The sequence below is a fragment of the Stegastes partitus genome, unplaced genomic scaffold, assembly GCF_000690725.1.
Source record: "Stegastes partitus isolate 25-593 unplaced genomic scaffold, Stegastes_partitus-1.0.2 Scaffold1933, whole genome shotgun sequence".
Taxonomy (NCBI): domain Eukaryota; kingdom Metazoa; phylum Chordata; class Actinopteri; family Pomacentridae; genus Stegastes; species Stegastes partitus.
Window position 1 is genome coordinate 73965 of NW_007579664.1, and position 21548 is coordinate 95512.

Sequence of the window (21548 nt, forward strand, 5' to 3'; positions counted from 1 at the left end):
AGTGCAACCGAGATGGCTTGTCTGCAAGTGACGCAGGGGTGAAGATGACAGGTGTAACCCACATTTTGAATGTTGTCTAATGTCTTTATGTCTCCTACATTAGACATGCTACAGCATGGTGCTCTGTTTCAAAGGCGTGGATTATCATCCCCACCAGAATGTCTCACATTTTACATTCATAAAAAAAAAAAGAAGAAAAAACAAAATACTGTCAGCATCTAATACATCCATTTATCCTCAGCTTTGCAGCACATTACAGTTTGAATCTCCCAGCATGAAAAGGTATTAGTCAAGTGAACAAATGCAAGATAATGTCCTCTTGCTTTTACTGTTTTGATGAGTACAAGTGTACTACATACAGAAGCACAATATCAAAGTCAAAGGCATTTCAAATTTATTAAGTGCAGCTGAGTCTCAGGGGAGGAGCTGACAGGGACGCAAAGACACCGACCATGGGGGGGCAGCGCTCTCCTGACGCTGTGACGGGCTGATAAAATCTCCCGTGACAGGAAATTATCTTATTGCTGTACAGCCACCATCACACTGCCACCAGAAGGATCCCCGCTCCCCTGCTCTACTTGGCCAAATCAAATCATAGTCAGCATTAAGGAGGTAATCATTTCACCATCAGATTTCCTCGCTGCAAACTGCAGGAGGGTGTGTGTGGAGGGGGGTGGGGGTTAAAGCTGCGGAGAAAAATTTAAAGATGCTGTAGATGACATTCAGAACCCCTGGATGACTCACCAGCACCTCAAACCAAAACAAATGGCCACATCTTCCCTCTCACTTTACATTTAATAGAAAGTTTCACAGAGGAAATGAAAAAATAACGAAAACTAGCATCATACAAAATGCATTGCACGGCCATGAGGAGTCAACTCAAACGGCATTATTTTAGCTTCGCCTGTCTCTCCTTTTGCTCTGCTGCATCTACTCTCTGATACACCATGTGTGTCTGGTTTACCATGAGTCCGTGAGAAGCCCCAGTAAAGGAGACGTGGTGAAACAGAGAAGATGAAAGTGGACAAGAACAGCAGAACAACAGCAGAATCTATCACTCTGAGTTTAAATAAAACAAGTACATTAGGTACATGACATTAATGAAACACCATTAAGTTCTTTGTTTTTAGGGGCAATGGCTGAACTTTCATTTTCACAATATACGATCTTGAGAGGTCACTCACAGTTTGTTTATAAATGCAAGAAGGGCCAGCAGCTGGGTATGAATGCAGCTGGGTGCTCAAACAATGAACAACTCATACTACAACACACACACACACACACACACACACACACACACACACACACACACACACACACACACACACAGGGTGTAACATCATTCTCTGATAAGGATGCCATTACTGCACATAATGTTTGCATAGAAAATACTTCTTTGCTGCTCAAATAATGTTCAAAATCTGCTATATAGAGCTTTTAAGAGTAGCCAATGAAAATCATCTTTCTTTTCTTTATTGATTTGACATTTTGGAAAAGACACAGATGAAAGGATGTCTGTACAGTTGCTGTCCCCAGTTAATTTTGCACAGCAGGAAACAACAAGTCTGGGTTTGTCTAAAGGTATCAAAATCTATTTACAGCTCCTCTAACTCCACTTGCCTTTTCCTGCAATCAGCAGTGTCTCATGGTGACAACAAGAAAGTTCCTGGGTTCAGCCAAAAAAAATTTATACAGGTCAACATGTACAGGTACACTATGTTAATGACAAAGCTTTAGAGATGCACAGAGTCAGGCTATGTGTTTCCTCCTGTTTCTAGTCTTTGTGTTCAGCTATCTGGCAGTGGGTGATAGCTACTTATTTGGTGTACAGACAGTAAAGTGGTTTTCACGTGGCACTCGGCGAAAAGGTCGCTAAACATTTATTTTCAAAATGCTGAATTCAAACAAAGACTTTCCCGACCTATCACCCAGCTTTAGTGATTTTAATACTGCATCGTATTTTGATGTTGACGATATAAACATCTTCCAATAACAGCGTGTATTCTAAAACATGTATTGTCCTTTAACCCTGTGAACTCAAAAACCTGGATTTAAATGCATGCTTTTTTTTTAATGACCAAAAATGCATCATTTATCAGAGGAAGAAACTGTAACATCAGGATAAACTGACAGTCCTTGAACTAATCATGACTTTAGTTATCATCGGGAAAAACAAAAAATGTGATTTTTTTAATTTTTTTTTTTAAATGTCACAAATAAATAATTTGCTGTAACCAGATTCTGTAAAAAACAACAACAACAAAAAAATTCACTGAGTGCAACCAATATGCAATTACTGACTCAGCTGCAATAAACAATCCCAAGACAAAAATTCAGGGATTTTTTTTGTCTGTACTCGGCTGAACTGCAGGCTGTGCTTAGCCTAAGTAGTTAACTATCTATAGTATGTACTCTTGTGGGCACTTGGAAAAATGTTGCACAAGCTGATTTCAGACGTTTTTCTTTTTTCGTCTTCTGTGTCATAGTGCACAGAAAGACTTATTATAGATCTCTCTACTTCTAGCAACAATTAGACAGTTTTTATAAAGATGCAGGACTCTATATTGTCATGAAATATGAACCCACATTGGGTAAAAATGTGAAAGAAGAAAAAAAAAAGGCCTTGACACTTTCAGGGTTCAATTGTGGTTTTGTTCTGTTTTTCCATCTCCATACTACTGGATTGTTTATCTGGGTATGTCAGTACGCAAAGTAACTCCACTATAACCTAGCATTCACTACCTGGTAACTTGTCAAGGTCAAACAGAGCCTCTTTATGAAGTGTGAGTGCTGTCTTCTAAGTCGATGACAATAGAGAAGTTATTTTTCTGTGTGTATGTAGATGAGCCTATTCATTTTCAGCCTTAGAAATATTGCAGTCGTAGCGCACTCTGTCCACTGAGCTGTACAGAACTGCATCTTCGTTTCATTCCATATCACAAATCCTTTTCTCTCGTCAGTTTTGATCTTTCTCCACATGGCCATTCTTTGGTCTGGTTCCCATTCATAGGCTACTTTTCTTTTCCCTTCTGTCCCTCCACTCTTTTATCATGCTTCTTACTTTTTTTTTTTTCTTCTTCCAATTCCCTTCTCTCTCATGCAGCTATCCAAGCAGATGCAAATTTTTACCAAATAAAATATGAATAATTCATTTCCCAAAAGAGATGTCAGCCACTTAATTATACTTTCTAAACATTTATTTTTCTCCACTGTTTTCTCTCTTCTTTTCCCTAACCTTGTGCTGCATGGTCAAAAGCTATAGGTCATGTAATGAGGCTAATTGAAGTCTTAAATATTTGTACTTACAATCTGAATAGTCGTTCAAATATACTGCTAGGAGGAGATAATATTGTAATCTTTTCTGTGTTTAATAGTATGTCATTTTGTCTGTCATCACAATGACAACGTCTTGATTGCTGACCATCTCAGACGGAAATGGTTGCCTATTTAATCTTCATATTTAAATGTAAATTTGATCCTGACAATGATCCACAAATAAATTAGGATTTTTTAAATAAACTTTATGGTTTAAAAAGAAACAAGAAGAATGATAGGGACACTTGCAATTAAGAATGTGGAGCTGCAGGCAACCTTGATATTAAAAAAAAAATAAAGTGGAGCATGCAGCATTGCTCTGGCTACCCTGTGTTTTGGATTCAGACACCAGGGTAAAGACAGGTAGGAAGTGATGGTCCTAAAGGAGTTATTAGATGAGATAATTTTTAATTTTTATTTTTTAATCGTTGACTTTCAGAGTATTTTTTTTAATGTCTGTATCTCACACGGCTGTTGTTGTGGCATAATTAACCACAATGACAAGTCTGATGTGTACATAAGGCCATATTTTGTATTTTTATGGTTATTTTATGTCCATCTGATGCTTGTTAAAAAATAAAAAATAAAATCAACCAGGACATAGTTATGGCTTGAAACTGCAGAGATAGATGTCACCATGAGATAAATCTAAAAAAAAATACATATATATTTAAATAAATAGAAGGAAACAGGGTAAAGTAGAGACCTTCATTATAGACCACTTACTTTCACTTGTAGCTGGCAATTCAGTCATCATCTTTAATGTGTCTCTGTGAATATTATTTCTTATCTGTGTTATCACATGGCTACTGGCTGTGAAATACTAAAATATAGAAAAGACAAACAAAATATGAATACAGAGGCATCTGTGTGGTTTGAGGTAACAAAGTGACCTAAACATTATGGAGCCTATTATGTTCTGACCATGTGGCCAATAAGGAATTCTGTGATGGAATTGTCACACCATCTACCACACCTCTCCTCCGACTGGGCAATTAGCAATTAACAACCAGGCCACATTTAGTTAACGGCTTCCACCCTGAAGGACCACGTACTGGGAACAGGCTGCATCGGTTATAATAACAAAACTAGTGCCGTTTTTTTTAAGGTTGCCAAATGTGGCACATTCAATGAAGAGGCCAACTGTGACTAATACAGACGTTGCTGTGCTTTGCTTCTGTTGCATCAGTTTAAATTGCAATATAAGAATTTTACATAAGTGCTACTGGTTTTGATTAAGCAAAAGCAAAAATGTCATTTTGAGCAGTAATTTTTTAATCTCCCTCTGTCCTGGTGATACTGATAAGGAGACTTGTATTTCAAAATTCTCCCAAGTGTCTCTTATTTATACAGCCTAAAACGGATCGCTTTAGCCTCACAGTGTTGCAGCTGTTACTGACTTTTCAGGTGGAATTTTGAAAAATAGAGCTTCTGGCTTAAAGGGTTAAGAGGATGTGATTGGCTAATGATCTCTATAATTCATCCCAGCCAACGCAGCTCTCGACAGGCATCACGCTGGGGTGACATCCCTAATGAAATGCTGTACATCTGGATAGATGACAGCCTTGACGCAGACGTTTGCAAACACCACATTTCCTGCTACGTTAAATGTATAGTATATTGACATTGGTTGTATTTTTGATTTTGGTTATAAACTCACAGAGCGTTTGAGTACCTCTGAGGCATGTCAGGAGTCCTTGACTCAGCAGGAAAAGCAGTGTGGCAGACATGGAGGAAAAGGGAATGTAACAGGGTTTAGATTAATGCCATCAGTCAGGTCCCGCCTAATGAGAACAGCTCTTACTGTAAGGCAGAATCAGACTTAAGCTCCTCAACTTGTTGACAGCTGTGTCCTTGGGTTGATTGTATGGGGAAATCGTGACTTAAACTCTACAGGGCACAACAAACTTACTGCTTTTGTTGGATGAAATCTACATCTTGTTCATATCAGGGGCGTTTAAGGCCTTCAAAGCCAATCAAAACAGGGATAACTAGGTGAATACTTGTCCAAAAATAATGAAAACACAAAAACGACATGTTTCACGAGCACCGATCTCCTCTCCGTTCCTTGCAAAGAATGGGACAATTCTATCAAATACAAACATATTCTCCTACTGTATTTCCAAAGGTCTTGATTTGGGGATTGAAAGAGGGGGGACAAAAGATCTCCAGAGCCTCTTCACCCACAAATAATCAGCTTTGGGCCTCTTATTAACTATTCCCCAAAGAGCCATGTTTAATTGCCAAGTGTTAATTAGAGATTTAAAGAGGAGGGACTGCAGCACCCCACTCCTATTTGCGTCTAAAGCCATTTGGGACTGGCATGCCACAACATGCTATCTCCTGGGCATCCTTGAATTGATCACCAACTGCCAACAACAAACAGAACACCACTCAGTTATCCTACACTGAATAATAAGAATAAAATACTGAGAAAAGAAATGCTCACAAGGATCAGGAAATCAGACAGCTTCTGTACGGTAAGTAAGACAACAAGGATCACAAGTCACCTACAAATGAATGAGATTATCTCTTTTGTTTGGCGTCCCCATCGCCGTCTCTGTGTACTGTATAAATTACCACAGAAGAGAGCCATAGCGACAGATAAGCAGCGGCTTACAGAGAGCTGGAGTGGCAGGCATACCCCGTATGCACAGTCACATGTGCAGCGATCTTGTGGCCCCAATCTGGAGAGATGTAATTCTCTTTGTGTGATAATGGTTCTCAACATGCCCAAGACGAGAAGGAAGAATTCGCAGGGGAATCTGGCAGTTGCTTAACCGATTCCAGCTCGCGGTGGTTCATAGTTCGGTTTAGCAGAGCTATTCAATGCGTAAAATATTAATATGAAAGCGTTAATTCTGTGCGAGTAACATTCTAATCCTGTAGAGACATTTATGTAGCCGGAATAAAGGCTGGTGCAGGAAAAAAAAAAATGAAGAGCAACTCACTGTTGTATCAAACAGCTTATGTAGCGTTCAGCAGTCAAATAAAATGTATTAAAATCTTATTATCATACTTTACTGATTGACATTTGATATTGAAATAATTATAAGAATATGCAAAACAAATAAACAGTTTCAGACTTTCAATTAGGTGTACTGTGCTGCTGTTTTTGGTTTATTGTCATTGTAAATTGAATATATTTAGACTTCTTCATCTGGGGATTTTTTCTTTTTTTTTTTTTTAAATCATCACTAGTTTACCATTTTAAATTATTGATCTTTTCATTTAAAAAACAGATGATTTACTCATCAGTTTTGAACATTACTGTTGCAGCCTTACAGACCTTTGTAAGAATAAAAAAATGAAGGATCCATAGCAGGGCACAAGTTGGTACATTTGACATAATGTCAAGTAGCGGGAAGCATAGAGATCAAATAAACAACAACATATGCACCACTATTTAAAACAAAACTAATGTGCTTTTAAATCCCACGAGTAGAGCACTCAGTAAGTAGCACACTAGGAGTCGCTGAGTAGAAAAAGCAGCGCTGAGGCAAAGCTTGCAGCAACTCCAGCTCCAGTCTTTGTCATCCAGGTCTGATGTGGACCCCATTTCGTCTACATCTGCAACAAACTGAGCTGCAAACAGGTGGAGAATGCAAATGCTTTATTATTGCATCCACACGCTCTGTTTACACACAGCAAACAACCGCTGACAGGAATATATTTTTAGCAGAGTGAAAATGAATCTAATAAAGCTATTTTTCAGCTCAGTGGGGGCCACACTTCAACCCCTCTAATATTTAGCGTGATTGCTGGGCTCTCTACTTTGTGTAACAGTTAACATGCTGCCTGATTCCTAAGAGCTCATTTAAGTCTGCTTGCTAGCTTCTGACAGCCCAGGCATTTATCACATGGCGCCGCATTGTAATAGAATTCTATTCAGGAAAGATTATACCCGCGCTTTCTGATGATAATTTCCACCATCTTTTTAGAGCAGAGCTTTTTTTTTCTCCCCCTCCTTTCCCATCTGTACACTTCTGAGAGTCCTTCGTAGGCTGGTTTTCTTCATCACAGCCCCCTCGGAGGGTTTTTCTATGATTTGTTTCCCATCTAAATATAAAAGTTACCTGGATATCACGTCTGCATGCCAAGTGGGCAGATGGCCTCTCATCTTGACACTATAGCCAAGTATATAAGAGCTGCTCTATTTTTTTCCCACAGTTCATTTACAGTGGATGGAAGCAAAGCCTGCATGAAGCAGTTAAATGTGACTGCTATAGGCACAACATCCATCCATCCATCCATTTTCTATACACCGCTTAATCCTCACGAGGGTCGCGGGGGGGCTGGAGCCCATCCCAGCCGACTTAGGGCGAAGGCAGGGGACACCCTGGACAGGTCGCCAGTCTATCACTTAGAGACAGACAACCAAGCACACTCACATTCACACCTACGGACAATTTAGAATCACCAATTAACCTCAGCATGTTTCTGGACTGTGGGAGGAAGCCAGAGAACCCGGAGAGAACCCACGCTGCACGGGGAGAACATGCAAACTCCACGCAGAAAGATTCCGGTGCCCCCACCGGGACGCGAACCGGCAACCTTCTTGCTGCGAGGCAACAGTGCTACCAACTGTGCCACCCTGCAGCCCCCAGGCACAACACTGATCAACTGTTGCACTTGTTTTATTAACCAAACAGTGGTCAGTATCTACCCTCCATCCTGCAGTGACAGTCGTGGGAGTTAGTTTGTGTTGGCTCAAGTCCAATTTCGTACACAGCACAACCATAGTACAGATACGTCCAGCTACTGTATCATTTATCCAGGCCAGCACAACTGTTCAATAATAATAATGGTTATTAGGGTTTATGGCTCTGCATCTACATTGCAGATAAGTACAGTAAGTCACAATTCCCACTACTTCACAGACTGCTGGTGTATGCAAATCATGCAGTTTTTATGGTTTTGCTGACTGCATCTCTGGACTATCAACATGGGCATATTTGGCTTCCAAACACAAAAACCTGAATCTGCAAACTGCAGATATCCATTTCAGCCAAAGGAAGATAACTGGAAGAATTTCTAACATTGACTCACGATTCAAGACGTCCAATTCTTTATATTTCACAGTCTGCAATCCAAAGAAGAATTAGCTATGCATGTGTTGTGAGAAAAGCAAATCAAGTATTAAAAGAGTGCGACGCTGTTAGAAACCAACAAAGTCTGTAGAACCACATGAAACTCTGTGTATTTGTGGCAGTATTGTGGGTAAGCACATTTATGAGAGTTGAAATACAAAGCTGTTTAAAACAGAAGCATCAAACATCGTTGAGAGAGCCAGATATCTGGTGAGATAATAAAGAATTCTGTAAGTCTGTGATTCAAATGGTGAAAAAGAAAAAAAGAAAAAAAAAATCTGTCAGTTCAGTTGTCAAAAATCAAAACACTGGACTCCAAAGAGTTTGTAAGATTTTGAAACACAAGCTATTTTAATAATTAATGTTGACAAATACTACATGACATTGGTTGTATGATCTTTTAAAACCCTTGAATCGATCAGTTCAGGCATGTTTGTGTATATATACGATAATGTAATAACTGTAATTTATACGTGAGTGGTCTAGAATTGTGAATTAGGCTAATATTGAGGGTTTATTATATGCCTTTCAAAAAAAAAAACAACCTAAAATGTCATTTAATTACTAAGCCAAAACGAATACATTTGAATAACGTCTTCATTGTGTCGCACCATTTGCAGAATCTGTCCAACATTACATACCACAACTTCGCTTTGAGATGATTTCCATGAAATTTGTTCTGTTTTTCCGTTTTCTTTCTTCCTAATTTTCTCATTGTTTACATGACAAGTGAAAGACCCAAACAACCACATTGCAGTCTTGTTTCATATGATGTGTTACAAAAATACATTACTTTTGAATTAAAGCCTCCCAGCGTCCTTGTACTTTGAATACCCACAAAGAGACTGCATTTGTTAGTTCAATAAAGCTCATAAAAGCAACCTGTGAGGAGGGGACAGAACAATGCGAACACATACGGCGATCAGCCACATCATTAAATCGACCTGCGTAATATTGTGCACGTACATGTTGTGTCACCGAAACATCAAGGCCTGGACTACACAGACCTCTGAGGGCGTCCTGTGGTATCAGGCACCAAGACATTAGCAGCAGATCCTTTAAGTTCTGGAAATTACAAGGTAGGCTCTCCGTGGATTGCAACTGTTTTTCCAGATAATCCCATGATGCTTAATCAGATTTAGGAATTTGAAGGCCAACTCTTTGTCATGCTAATCGAACCAGGTCCCATATGCAGCAAGAACACACAGTACATCACTGCTTTACAGATATAAGAAGCCGGAGAGTATCTATCATTAAAAAATAATAAAATAATTCATTGTTTAGAAAGAAATGTGTCTGATATTTCTGCTGTTTAATTTGTAATCAGCTAATATTTTATATTTACCTGCATTAACAACTTCACACTGCACAGTTTGTAGAAGATCAAATAATTGTTAATACATCTGAAAAAGACTGCTTTGCCAGCCCATTCTGTGGAACAAAATGCTCTGGCTTGTTTGTAATTCTTTAAATAAATCACAGCCGTTGTGGGCGGAGCTAAACGAAGGCTGCTGCTTTCGTGTTTCCCCAAAATAGTGACGAGTGGATTTGTTTTGGTGGAAGATTTGCATTCAGGGAGATGAGCACTGTAAATAAAATGGATACTCCACTGACCAAAAAAAACAAAGACAAAACTCACTGTTCAGTGTGTAGTACATTGCTGCTTCAAACTAGTCGCAAAGCAAAGAGAACGGTAACACCAAGATTGCAGAAGGAGAAGACAGAACTGCCTAAAACGAGCAGCCAACGGCAGGCTTACACCTGCATCCTGCATCTGGTGGGTCAGACTAGAAAAAGACAAACATCCTTCCATAACATCATGAAGAGATGTGACAACATAGATTCACTAAATCTAACAAAACGCTGTGCACAACTTTGTGTAAGATCGTGAGTTCACCATTTGCTGTAGTGGTTGTGGCTCAGTTAGCAGATTTCTCTGCAGTCGGAGTCCCTGCAGACAGGAACAGCTGTCCCTGTCATGGCAGCCCAGCGGCCATCTGAAAACAGCCACCTGTCTTCTCAAAACTCCAGGGATTGACCAATGGATTGTCCACTTCTTGAGAGTGTGGATTTTGCAATTAGTCTAACATGAAAAAGCAGAGGGAAATCTCCAGGAAGCACATCCCATTGTTTTACACGACTGATGGAAGGGCCAATGGAAAAAAACGGTTTACGTCTTTGAAGGAACAAACCCTGATAAGCAGAGAGGAGGAGGAGTGGGTATAGTACAGTGGGGTAGGAATGACTGCTATCTGGCTCCCACAGCCAGATGAGCACGCAGTGAAAATGTACACTGAGCGAGTCTTATCACTGAGCCTCGCAAAGAGATAAATGAGAGAATCCACACTCTTAAAAATTAATTGCAGTCTGCAGTAATAACCTTTCTGCAGCCAGGCACGGTGGGAAGCAGTGGGGACACAGGGGAGCCTTTTCAGCTGTCTGGGGGATTCTCAAGGCGCCTTAGGGGGTGATCCCAGAAATGGCAGCCAGTGGCTTAGGTAGCACATGCTGACTGGTGCTGAGACAGGCCAGCTGTTCAGTCTACTTGGCAGCAAGGCATCTCTAAAGCAGAGCAGCAGACATGTGGAGTGTCTAGCCGGGAGCTAGTTTGCTCCCCTTCCCTTAAACAGCTACTCAGATCAGTGATATTAGTCCTAAACTTACTCACATGCTTTACTTTTTGGATTTTTCACTTTTTCATTTGTCGGGAGTTTGGTAAAAACTAGTTTCTTTGTTACTCATCCCTAGATTTGTGAGGTGTTAATTTATCCCGTGCATTTTCTCTCCTTTTGAAGATGCAGCACCACGCACGCATTACGTCAGCTAATCTGTTCCTCTGCCTGTCTGCTGGGTTCTTTTTCTCTGCCCTCCTTCCCTCCCGCTCTCCCTCTTTCATTTAGGTGTGATCTCTCGAGCCTCTGGCTCCACTCCCTGGAGGTCATCCTCTCCTGTCTCCTCCTCGCTACAGACGGTGGGCAATGTGGCAGCCTAGCAGCTCGGCTCATTATCACCCACGCTGGGCCCACAGAGGGCATGGCAGTGTGGAACACGTCTTGGCCTTCACAGCTAGCCGTCAAGGCTTTCCTTTCCCTGAACTGGGGAGGCTGGGGTTCCTGTCTGTATAAATACGGTTACATGGCAAAAACATACCGGTGTGGAGGAGCTGAGCCCTAATTCTTAATCACTGCACTTTCTGTGATTGTTGCTGTCCACAAAAACTTAACATCTTTCAGTTTAGTAAATCAATCTCTTTTGGATAAACTTCTTTACCGTTCACAAACCCATTAAGTTAGCTGGAACTTTTCACAAATCTTAAACACGACTGCTTTCTGAGCTCCTGAGAAAATCAAGTGAATACATTCAGTTTCATTGATGTGGAAAAAAGCTAAGTGATGTTTAACCATTTGGTCTTATAGCACAGTCCCATGGTTCTATAATGTTTGGCTCATGGTTCAGGAACTGTTTCAAGGAGATGTTTTGAAACTATGGGACACACAAAAGACTTGAAGGGGAGAAACATCATGCGAGGCAAAGATACTATTCTGTGTGAACTAAAAGGAAATAAAGATAAAACCCTCAGCACACAATTCACTGTTCTTCTGTGAGTCATGACTCAGTCAAATATAAAAAGACACAATGCTTGGATTCAGTGTGACTTTTTACACTTTGCAAGAATATCATTATCTCCATCAAATTCATTATGAATCAAAATCACAGGAGAAAAAAAAGACACTGCTGTCAACTTCAGAACTTGCCAGAGACTTACCACGCTTTAAAATTTTCTTCAGTTTGAGACTGATAACTGCATGCGTATTCAAAGGTACTTCACAAGTAGGAACCGCTAATACCTAATTCGGCATACTTTTCATGGTGGTATATGTAAATACAAAGACTAAAGTCACAGTTGTATGCATCTGCCATCCACTCCGGTTATAGTTTCCACCCATATCTTTTAAGACTCATATAATATATGGAGTGAACACTTGGAAGGAATTAAATAAAAGGTATTGAGTGTGTTTTGTTGTGAAATTAAAGTTGTCCTTGGATTGACACGTATGAGTCCAGTGAATTATTTCCAGTGTGAAACATGCAGCCTTCAACCAGAGACTAAGCTGCACACATATTCAACAAGGCAGCACAGATGATCTATACAATCACCAAAGTCTAAAGGGAGGCATCTGAGATCACTCAATCAAATAGGAAATATGCTAACAAGCTCCCCTTCTGTTCTTGAGTAATGACATTGAATAATGGCAGGAAAAAATGTTGTCATAATTCTGGAGTTATGGCTAAACGTGTGACACTGAGTCCAAGTGAATGTTTGTGCATAATTTTAAAGAAATGTCTTTAGGGCCTTTGGTCACAGATGTCCCTCGCACAAAGGAATAAATACGCTTCACATCTCCCGGTGCATTATGGGAATTGTAATTTCAAAACTTGATTGTCCCCTAAATTGATGTAAGGCAATGAATAGTAATAGGAATGACGTTGGATTAGACAGGGGGTGGTGGAATTGCAGTGGTCTCAATTTTCTCTGACGAAAGGCCCACAGTGTCAGACCTTTAAAACCACTGGCTTAGACTGATGCTTCCTGGTTTTGGAGGAACCGTCTTAACTACGAGTTTGTGAGAGTTCTGTGTTTGTGCAAAGATGAATGAAATTCAATTCTGAGGCGACTTGCTGCATTAAGCAAAAACAAACCAAACCAAACCAAACAAACAAACAAACAAAAAAAAACAAGGATTAGGCTGAGGACAAGCTAGCGTCCTACCCTCACCACCACAAATAAATCAAGACAGCACAGCCATCAGTTGCACGTCAGCATTGACTCACCTTCTCTTGGTACTGCCGTCGAGATGAGTCCAGAGATTGGATTAGCGCGGTGGCGTGGCCCACGAACATGGCGTAGCAGGTAGCGCCCACAATCATGCTGAGGATGGTCAGCCACACGTCTGTCATGCCCACCGGGGGGTACATGCCATACCCAATGCACAACATGTGGCTCATAGCTTTGAAAAGTGCGTAGGAGTACTGCTGTCCCCATGTGTCATTCTGGATGAAACAGAAGAGACGGGGTGAATTAGGGTGAGTGCATTGGAACACATCCTGGCTTGCTCACTCTCGCTCTCTTAAATAAGGGTGTTGATGGCACATTAAAGGTCAATGAGCACCCTGGCGGCTCACACACATACATGCACGCATCCAATTACTTAAAACAAATCCAATGGCAGATGTCCATTTTAAAACTGTCTTCGCTCACTACAGAGCAGCTGGCAGGGTACAACATCTTTTCAATATGCAAACAGTTGGAGCAAGCACACATTTGGGCAGAAGCCTAAAACAGAGCCCTGAGAATGGGCGGAAAGAGCGTGAGACACTGGAGGCTTGCATGACAGAAAGTAGGTCATCTATTTAGAAAAATGTGATTTCTCTGTGAGTTTTCTCATTTGTAGATAAATTGCCCCTTTTCCTTTAGATCCCGGTGGTGGTTCATGGCAAATCAATATCAACTCTCTCCTGGGGGTGACATGTCCAAATTGCTTTCAAACTCATTTCCACAGCGGAAAAGCCAAGACAGATAGCAATTTTATTAGTGCCCTCCTGAAAAGGTAAGGAGCGATGACCCAGCAAGATAATGGGAGAGCTACTGTAAAAAGAAGACCAAAATGTCTTCCAATGATTCTAATCAGAGTCAAATCAACTGTGACTGAGTCTATCAACGCTAACAACCTCTTTGTCTACCAGGTAATGTGAGGAAAACATGAGGAGCTTTCCATCAGTGAGGTGCGTGCCCCTGAGGCTTGAATTAATTCAGAAAGATATATTTGTTATTCTGTCACACTGAGAACCATTCTTCTACGTAATGCAATTAATTAGACAGTGTTTACTGTGTGAAACAAAACAAACTCCATTTTGAAGTTAATGAGAGGCTACATCCCACACACGGGAATTTAAAGTAAGTACATTATGAATCGTCTTCTTCACATCTCAGGGCCTCTCTGCACCCCGAGATGCAAAGAGCTGTTTTTGGGTGCTGCAGTCTGAGGGAAACAGCCAGTGGAAGTTATGGGAACACGACTCTGAGCTGCAACAACATGTGAAGTCGAAAAAGCCTAAATATAATCTAGTCAGAACTGCATGAAATCATTTTGTGACAAGGCATTTGGCATGTGAGACAATATTCCAGAGTCACTGAGACGGAGGTATTAAAACATTTAGGAAATGGAACACTGGAATTTTAGGTTAGGTTTGGGTAAAAGGACAGTCTGGTATTAAGTACATAAGAGCAGCAGCATAATTCCTTTGAAAATTCTAAAATACCAGAGAAATTGGATTGTAGCGTAGAAAATACGGGCCGGCAAATGTCTCATAATCTCTGCAGTACTTTTTTCAATCTGCCTCGCTTTGTTGTGGCTTTATGTATCATGTAGTATTATTTCTGAATCGGCAACGTGCGTAAGTTAAAAAATATGTTTTTCAGAATAAAACAAAGAGATTAGTATAGCAATCATATTGTTGTCTTCACCGCTGCAAAGTAAGACATCAAATCCAATCTTAATCCATGCATACTTCACCGTACCTTAATCATGAGCCACAGTTTACATTATGCTGCCTGACAGCTCAGTCTTATGTAACTTAAGATAATCCCCTTGCAAGTTGGCTTAATGCATATCAAAGTCGGGGTAAAATGCATGTTTCATGCCTGCAAAGGGAATGAAAACAACTCTGGACGAGAGCAAGATATTCAAAATAAAAGTCTGAGTACATAGTGTACGATAATGAAAATACCCTTACGCAATAACACTGCAACGTAAAGTGGTTCAAAATTGTTTTACCTCTTAACACCTGCATAATTCCTCACTTGACAAGTAGTTTATTTTGTCCTATGAACAATTAAAACAAATACCTTTGAGAGACTATATTGTAAACAGCTATAGAAAGTCAATGTAACAGAAGTGAATAATCCTGTGATCACTGACACACAAGTTAGAAAACCTGTGATAATTAAACACATTTGAGAGCACCTGTGATTTCTAATTAGCCTAATTAAATGAGCATTGGTATAAAATGCTCTGTGAATGTCAGAAGCTTTTTAAAATGTTGGATCGATGGGCTCTATTTGTATACATGTCTGCATCATGGCTCCACTTAGAAGAGAATTGTCAGAGGAATTTAAAAATCTGTGAGAAAACATCAGAGACCAACTAAAAATCGAGTACAGTTGCTGCAGTAATCAGGAGGAATAGATCGAGCCACAGTATCACTAACTATAGCTGCAGTGGTTGACGTGAAGAGTGCGCGACGTGCACAGTCTCTGAAATATGGATGGGCAAGTGCTTCAGACTTGGCACAGGGTTTACCAACGGAAATCAGAGTTTCTGTGACAGCTCAAACCTTGTAAAAGACGTCACATAATGCCAATTTCGATAGACGGCGCCCAAGAAAAAAAAAAAAAAAAATCTTGCTTGCTCTTTAGCACAAAGTTGCAAAATAAAACTTGGCTAAAGAACATGAAAACAATCATGATGAATATTGGGAGCCCATTCTTCAGTCAGATGAGACCAAGATAAAGTTGTTCCCTCGGACTAAGAACAACATGTTAGGATGAAACTGGCCAGGAGTACTACAGTGAATGCATAGTCCTGACAGTGAAGCATGGAGGTGGGAGTACGATGCTATGGGACTGCATGAGAGCAAAAGGTGTTGAGGAGATGACATTTATAGATGGCATCATTAATGCCTGCTGCAGAGGTTTGGCGGTTTGAATATCCAGCATGATAACAATCCAAAGCGCACAGCCAAAAACCCACAAGAGTTTCTAAAGAAGAAATAAAGTGTAGACGACAACCTGGCCAAGTATGTCGCCTGACTTGAATCCAATAGAACACCTTAGGGGTATTTTAAGAACCAAGATAAAGCAAACCAACCCTCCAGCAAAGAGCGGCTGAAAAAAAATGTCTGAACAAAGGCAGAACATCTCCCCGAAAAATCTGTGCCACACTGGTGTTGGTATCGTCCATGCAGAGGAGGAATGAAAAATAAAAGTGGACATACAAAGTATTGACAAACTAAAAGATTTGATTTGCAAGATTAAAAGGTTAACTTACGTTGTTTTTTGCATTGACTTCCTACTGTAGAGCCTGCATTTTTGTTAATCTAAACTATGAGTTTTTTTATTTAACAAAAAAGTAGCAACTCTACTCTGTTGTTCAACTTAGAAGTAATTACTAATGCATTGCTCCTAAACAGGACCTCCCCACCTGACAGGTATGGAAAACAAGCTAAAATTAGCTAATGTGTAAAATAAAAATCTCAAGGGACAGTGGTTTGCAACATCTGCTTACGCTTAAATCTAAGAGAGGCAGACTCAGTGAAACAAGTGAGCACGTCAGCGAGGCAGCGAGGCATGATGAACCAAATACATCATACCTTGAGCGATGTAACTTCTCATGTGACATCTGTTCTGGCACGGAGCGCTGAACTTGGAGCTGAATAGAAGCAGGTTTACATATAAAAGGACTTCCTTTAAGGTGTTTTTTTTTCCCGCTGTTGTTGTCAGCATTTAATTATATGTTTGTTCTGGGCACCTAAGCTGTCACCTTTCTGCTAATAACGTCAGAATTCTCTCACTCCCCTGGGTGGAATTACTCAAAAAGTGATTTTATTCTGTATATAGCCTTAAATTCTAATAAAAATAATGCACATTTTTTAGATAATAATTAAAACAGGACAGCTGTGGTTATTATACTACAGCTACAAGCAGTCGGCTAATAGAGGAAAAGGTGGTTGGTCGAACTGTTACCAATGAGCCTATTCAAGCTGGAAAGCTTTTATTCCATTAAACAAAAGCCCGAACATCGCCCTATTGACATTTACATTGACACATGTATTGATAAGCTATCAGTTAGGGGACCACTCTCCTCAACTGCATTGTGTAAGGGTTAAATACATGTTGATTTATTGGTATGTTCAACTAAAGACATGAGCTTTCATTGATGTCTGATCAATTCCCACCATAAAACCTGACAATGACTCTGATTCCTTTTGGAGCGGCGCTCTTTCATAACATGCAGAGTTGACATGAGGCCGTCAGCTGCGGGTGAATCGCACATCAGGTGTGACACAGTCCGCTTCCATAAGCTAATAAAAGAGAACTCTGTTGTGAGTCAGGCTTTAACAGAGGCTCTACCCCGGCAGCTGTTTTAACAATACAACAAAATTAAAGCGCGGCATGAGCGCTCACTGGAAACTGTCAATATTCAACCAATATTGGAGAAGGGCTGTCTGTCCTCCTCGGAAAAAAATCAATGTTCCATGCGCAGCCTCCTTTCACAACGAGGACAGACGTCAAGAATACTAAATAAATGAAAAATAATTAGCAAATTGAATAAATATGGCAGCAGATAAACATATCTGAGTTAGGGCTTAAAATGACAGATATGCGAGACAATCTTTCCCAGGAAGCTAAGGGGTTTTAGTGCAATAATTACTGTAGCTGATGGATGAGATAAGGCAGAGCATAATCTGATTCAAAAGGGCAGGAGGACTCTGTTCAGGAGAAGCACTTACCACCATCTTATTTTTGGACACCCAGCAGTCGGCAGGGAAGTCCTGCAGCATGGGCACCAGGAACTGCAGGCAGCCATCCCAGTGACACAGCAGCAGCATCATGCCGATCAGGTTGACTATCCTCACCATGGCGCTGGCCAGGTCATAGGTCATGTGGAAGATCTGAGGGGTGAGAGAGGAGGGAAGCAGGAAACTGGTTAGGGTACGATGACTCAACACGCTGATGGTCAAATCCCCGAAATCTCTCCAGACTGCAAAGTGCACACACACACACACACATCCTCAAGGGAGATTTTCCTCCTCCACAAACAGTGCAGTGACTTCTGGGTCTATTCTTTGCTCATGTCATGCACGGGGTTAGTGGAAGTGGAATTAGACAACAATGTACTTAGCCTGTAGGAGCGATTGCTTTTTATACAGCACACGGCTGAGCTGGTGGATGCAGATGTTGCTGATGCTGCTGACAGCAGTCCACCGGGGACGGTCAGCAGCCTGGGACCAGACCTTTACCTCTTATGCTGCTGAATCACTCACATCATCAGCCACTCAGCTAAACACAATAATGGTACAAGGGTAGAGGTGGCTGTGCTCCTGGGGTGAGAGCGTTCACAGACTGGGTTTGTTAATCCTAATGATAAATATGCTCATAAGGCGCTCCAGGACTTCTGGGCTGGTGTAGGTTTTAATGGCCTCAACCATTCAAAGCCTCTTAATCCCATTGAAGACGACGGTGCGCGCTGCTAACCGCTCCACTCCTTATTAAAATCCACTCAGTGCCTTTAAAGGGCTTGTGACTGAGAGGGGGATATTCCATCTTCACTTTGTTGTTGAGCAGTAGGTGATGATGAGGAAGGAAGATGAAGAAAGTTTAATCTTAGTTCTTGTTCCTAAAGCACTGGGCCCTGTTTATTTTTTTTTTCCAACTGAATGCATACAAAATGTGAGTGTGTATCTGTGTGGGCTTGTGTTCCAAAGTAGGGACGAGGCTGGCAGGGACTGGTGTCGTGTTTGTCAGTGTGGGTGCTGCTGTACCATCAAATCACATCAATTTAGTTCTGTCAACAAGCTAGCATGAAGCCAGAGGTATTCCCAGGAAAATGTGCCTCTCAGAGTGGATGAAGACATCTTCAGTCACACGCTCTCTATCCGTCTCTCTCTCTCAGAAACTCAGTGTGTCCCTCTCCAGCTCTGTCCCCTTTTCTTTTTGGGCTCTTGTTCAAAATGTTTAGCCTTGGGCGCTTATACATCACCTAAGCTGAATCATTCGCCCAGCTGCACCTTCTCTGGCTCAACCCACCAAATCCCCTCATTTTCTACACTTCCTCATCACAGCTGCACGCCAAATGCCAGCTAATTTTTTGTTTACTTAGGAGCCAACCTTTTCTTTAAATACTGTGATAAATAAGTTATGTTACCTAATATGCAGCAGTGTTGTGTGATGGTGAAAAAAAATTTCCTGCCGGAGCTGTAATGGCGTTCTATAACATTAAAGTGTTAAATTCACTTTGTGGCAAATGAATAAATCATGAGGTACCCCTTTCCATCTTCCGCATTGAATCTGATACATTTTTCATCTGTGAAATCGTCTTTCCAGACAGGAAAGGGAGGCTTTATGAAACAGAGGGAGCTTTTAAATCTATGAAAACTTGCTAAGTAATATGCAAATTCAGACGCTGCTATTCTTAGCATGTGACAGATTGACGGAGCTATAAAGCATTACAAGCAGATAGCGTACTGTTTATATTTTAAATTGTTGTGTCTGACATGCCATTCTAAAATTACATTTACCCTCAGTCTAACTGCCAGGGAAAGCTTTTTTTTTTTCCTGGCAAAGGGAACATTTTTTAAATATGCTACACGATAGTAGCATATATTTAGTGCAGGGACTTATGGGACGTCAAATGTATTAAAGACCCCCTCAGATGAAAATCAGATCTGATCCAGTGACGGTTTTTATGCTAGAAGACATATCATGAGCAGGATAATCAGTCAGCGCCATGGCTGAGCATTTTCACCATGAACCTGCAGTGCAGCGATGACAGTCTGAAGACACAGATTTCGACAGACAGGCTTTCATGCACAATAACTTGTAAGAATTCAATCCTGTTACCTCGTGGTGCGAGGCTTTCTGCACCAGAACAGAAGTGGAAAAGAGTTCTGTTTTTGGTTTCAAAGCTGCAAAAGGAGAAAATGTAAACCTTTATCTACCACTGGCACATTAACGCATGGGCTTACCAGGGTATCCGGTTAACCAGGGGCCTCATGAGGCATGGGATTACATTATTAGATTTGCTTTTTTTTTTTTTTTTTGGGTCTCGTCATGTCTCTAGTTGGTCAGAGGCTGGATCGCAACTTGCTTGTCATCGTCACACAAAATGGTCCTATAATGGAGGAAAGGTACTTCTGTAGCCTAAAGTTGGTTCAGGTTCAGTCATCCAGGTCATGGTAATCCTAGGACCTTCAATAGAAATCAACTGGGCTTCTCTTTTGTATTCTTGAAGATGTTTCACCTCTCATCCAGGACGGTTCTTCAGTTCTGACATGTTCTCATGAGGCACAAGATTAAATTCAGCTATTTTTGAATTAATTAATTATTTTATTTATTTTTTTGTCTTGTGTTGGAACCGAACATGATAGAATTGAAGAAATCTCTTGGATGAGAGGTGAAACTTCTTCAAGAGCCTCAAGTTGTGGCCTACAAGAGAACTACACAGTGAAATCCAGCCAACTAGTTCATAGAATATATCCATCCATTATCTATACACCACTAATCCTCACTAGGGTCGTGGGGGGCTGAAGTCTATCCCAGCCAACTCAGGGTGAAGGCAGGGGACGCCCTGGACAGGTCACCAGTCTATCACAGGGCTGCACTTAGAGACAGACAACCAAGCACACTCACAATTCATAGAATATATGTGTTTGCTTATAATAAAATAGCTTGTCTCTTCTCAAAGCATAGTTTATTGAAGGGCCTTTAGTAAGTTATTCCCTTTGAGCTGCTTCAATTTCTTTCATTAATGTTTCTACCACTAACTAATACACCTTGTTGTGTGTCTTTTTAACTTTGATGATTTTTTTGAGCTTTTTCTTGCTGCCTTGTGATTGAAAAGTGGTTCTTCAAAAACGTGCTCGATAAATAAAGATGATTATTGTTCGTATTATTATAGGTTTTAACAAAAGTTGCATTTTTTTTGCACATTTTAACAACCACTGCTTTAAAACAATGGGAGCACGATGAAAGACAAACATGACTGTCTGTCTGTGTCGGTCCACCCCCACATGCACTATAAGAATAACATAATAGTAAAAAAAAAAAAATTAGATTACAAAACGAATGAGAAATTGCATTAATTGCACAGGCAGGATCTGGATCTCTACTTACATGGTGCTTTTCAAAGCAGAACATGATCAGCAGTTGATTCAGTAGATTCACATGATTTCAGTCAAATGATTTATTATTTTACATCAGTTCTGGTATAAGTTTATTTTCTAAATCATGACATTTAAAATCAAAGATAAGACATGAGATTATAAACATGGAGTCCCTTAAAATGACATTTTTTTCTGCTGAAT

General features: G+C 40.5%; 1 protein-coding gene across 1 annotated transcript in view; it reads right to left on the reverse strand.

Annotated features, from left to right (window-relative positions):
- Positions 1–21548, reverse strand: part of LOC103373232 (potassium/sodium hyperpolarization-activated cyclic nucleotide-gated channel 1-like) — a gene marked incomplete at its 5' end in the record, with an annotated part of 56674 nt that overhangs the window by 23358 nt on the left and 11768 nt on the right. Inside the window, 2 exons of the mRNA XM_008303078.1 lie at positions 13239–13457; positions 17976–18137. Of these exons, the coding sequence (XP_008301300.1) occupies positions 13239–13457; positions 17976–18137 (381 nt within the window). The remainder of the gene's footprint in view (positions 1–13238; positions 13458–17975; positions 18138–21548) is intronic.